General features: G+C 62.6%; 1 protein-coding gene across 1 annotated transcript in view; it reads right to left on the reverse strand.

Moving 5' to 3' along the window:
- Position 1: 1 nt before the first annotated feature.
- LOC104532310 (PDZ and LIM domain protein 7-like) overlaps positions 2–1,001 on the reverse strand; it is a gene marked incomplete at both ends in the record, with an annotated part of 1,404 nt that continues 404 nt past the window's right edge. The window contains 2 exons of the mRNA XM_010177489.2: positions 2–103; positions 921–951. Of these exons, the coding sequence (XP_010175791.2) occupies positions 2–103; positions 921–951 (133 nt within the window). The remainder of the gene's footprint in view (positions 104–920; positions 952–1,001) is intronic.

Here is a 1,001-nt window from a genome sequence, read left to right on the forward strand (position 1 = left end):
GTGGGTTCGGAGGCGAGCTGGCCCCGAAGGGCCGAGCTGTTTTGTTGAGGGCGGTGCTGGGAGCGAAGTTATATTTCAGGGGTTCAGAGCAGGGGAGTGAGTCCTGAGCGAGACAAAACACACAGACACAGGCTCACACGTCAAGCAGCATGCAAGGGGCAGCTCTGGGCCAGGCAGCGCAGCAGGCAAACAGGTAGGAAAGCTGGACAGCATGGGCACCTCAGGCACCAGGCTCTGCCAGGCCGGCACCTCTCTCCACAGGGCACCCAGCCCAGCAACAGTAGGTCACAAGTCTGGCTCGAGGGTCTTTTGAGGATTAGTAAGTGCCCCGGACGCTCCCTGCTGCCTGCAGCAGGGCGGTGTGCGCGCACGCTGATCGCAACTGTCCCGTGGCATGAAGCTGAACGCATGCACGTGGCTTCTGTCCAGGAGTCACTAGTCACTGGCCCCAGCCCTGCCTCCCCGTGCCAGGGCACTCCCCAGCACTAACAAACATGGGGCCCCGAGGCTATGCTGCAGCTCCCCAGCCTCCTCCCCTGCGTCGGCCCCTCTGCACCCCTGCTTGCACCCGGCACCGGCGGGGGCATGGACAGGGCATAGACAGCTGGGACAGACCCCACTCCCTCTGATCCCCTGCAGTGCCAGGGGTCAGAGCTGTTCCTCCAGGGGGGAGTTTTCCAGCCCTCCAAGTGCACCCCAGTTGCCCTGAAGCCTGCAGGCCCCAGGAACAAAGTCCATTTGTCTGCCTACACTCAGAGGTTCTCCTCCAGGGGGGAGTTTTCCAGCCCTCCAAGTGCACCCCAGTTGCCCTGAAGCCTGCAGGCCCCAGGAACAAAGTCCATTTGTCTGCCTACACTCAGAGGTTCCCCTCCCCTGATATGAGGCTGAGTTGCTGCTGCAGCACCAGGACCAACACATACCTTCTGCGGCTTCCCCAGGTGGTTCTGGGCTCTGCAAGAGAGGAGACAGTCAGGCAGGTGCTGGAGCTGGCCCAGGCACCG

The sequence above is a fragment of the Antrostomus carolinensis genome, unplaced genomic scaffold (assembly GCF_000700745.2).
Source record: "Antrostomus carolinensis isolate BGI_N321 unplaced genomic scaffold, ASM70074v2 scaffold29351, whole genome shotgun sequence".
NCBI lineage: Eukaryota > Metazoa > Chordata > Aves > Caprimulgiformes > Caprimulgidae > Antrostomus > Antrostomus carolinensis.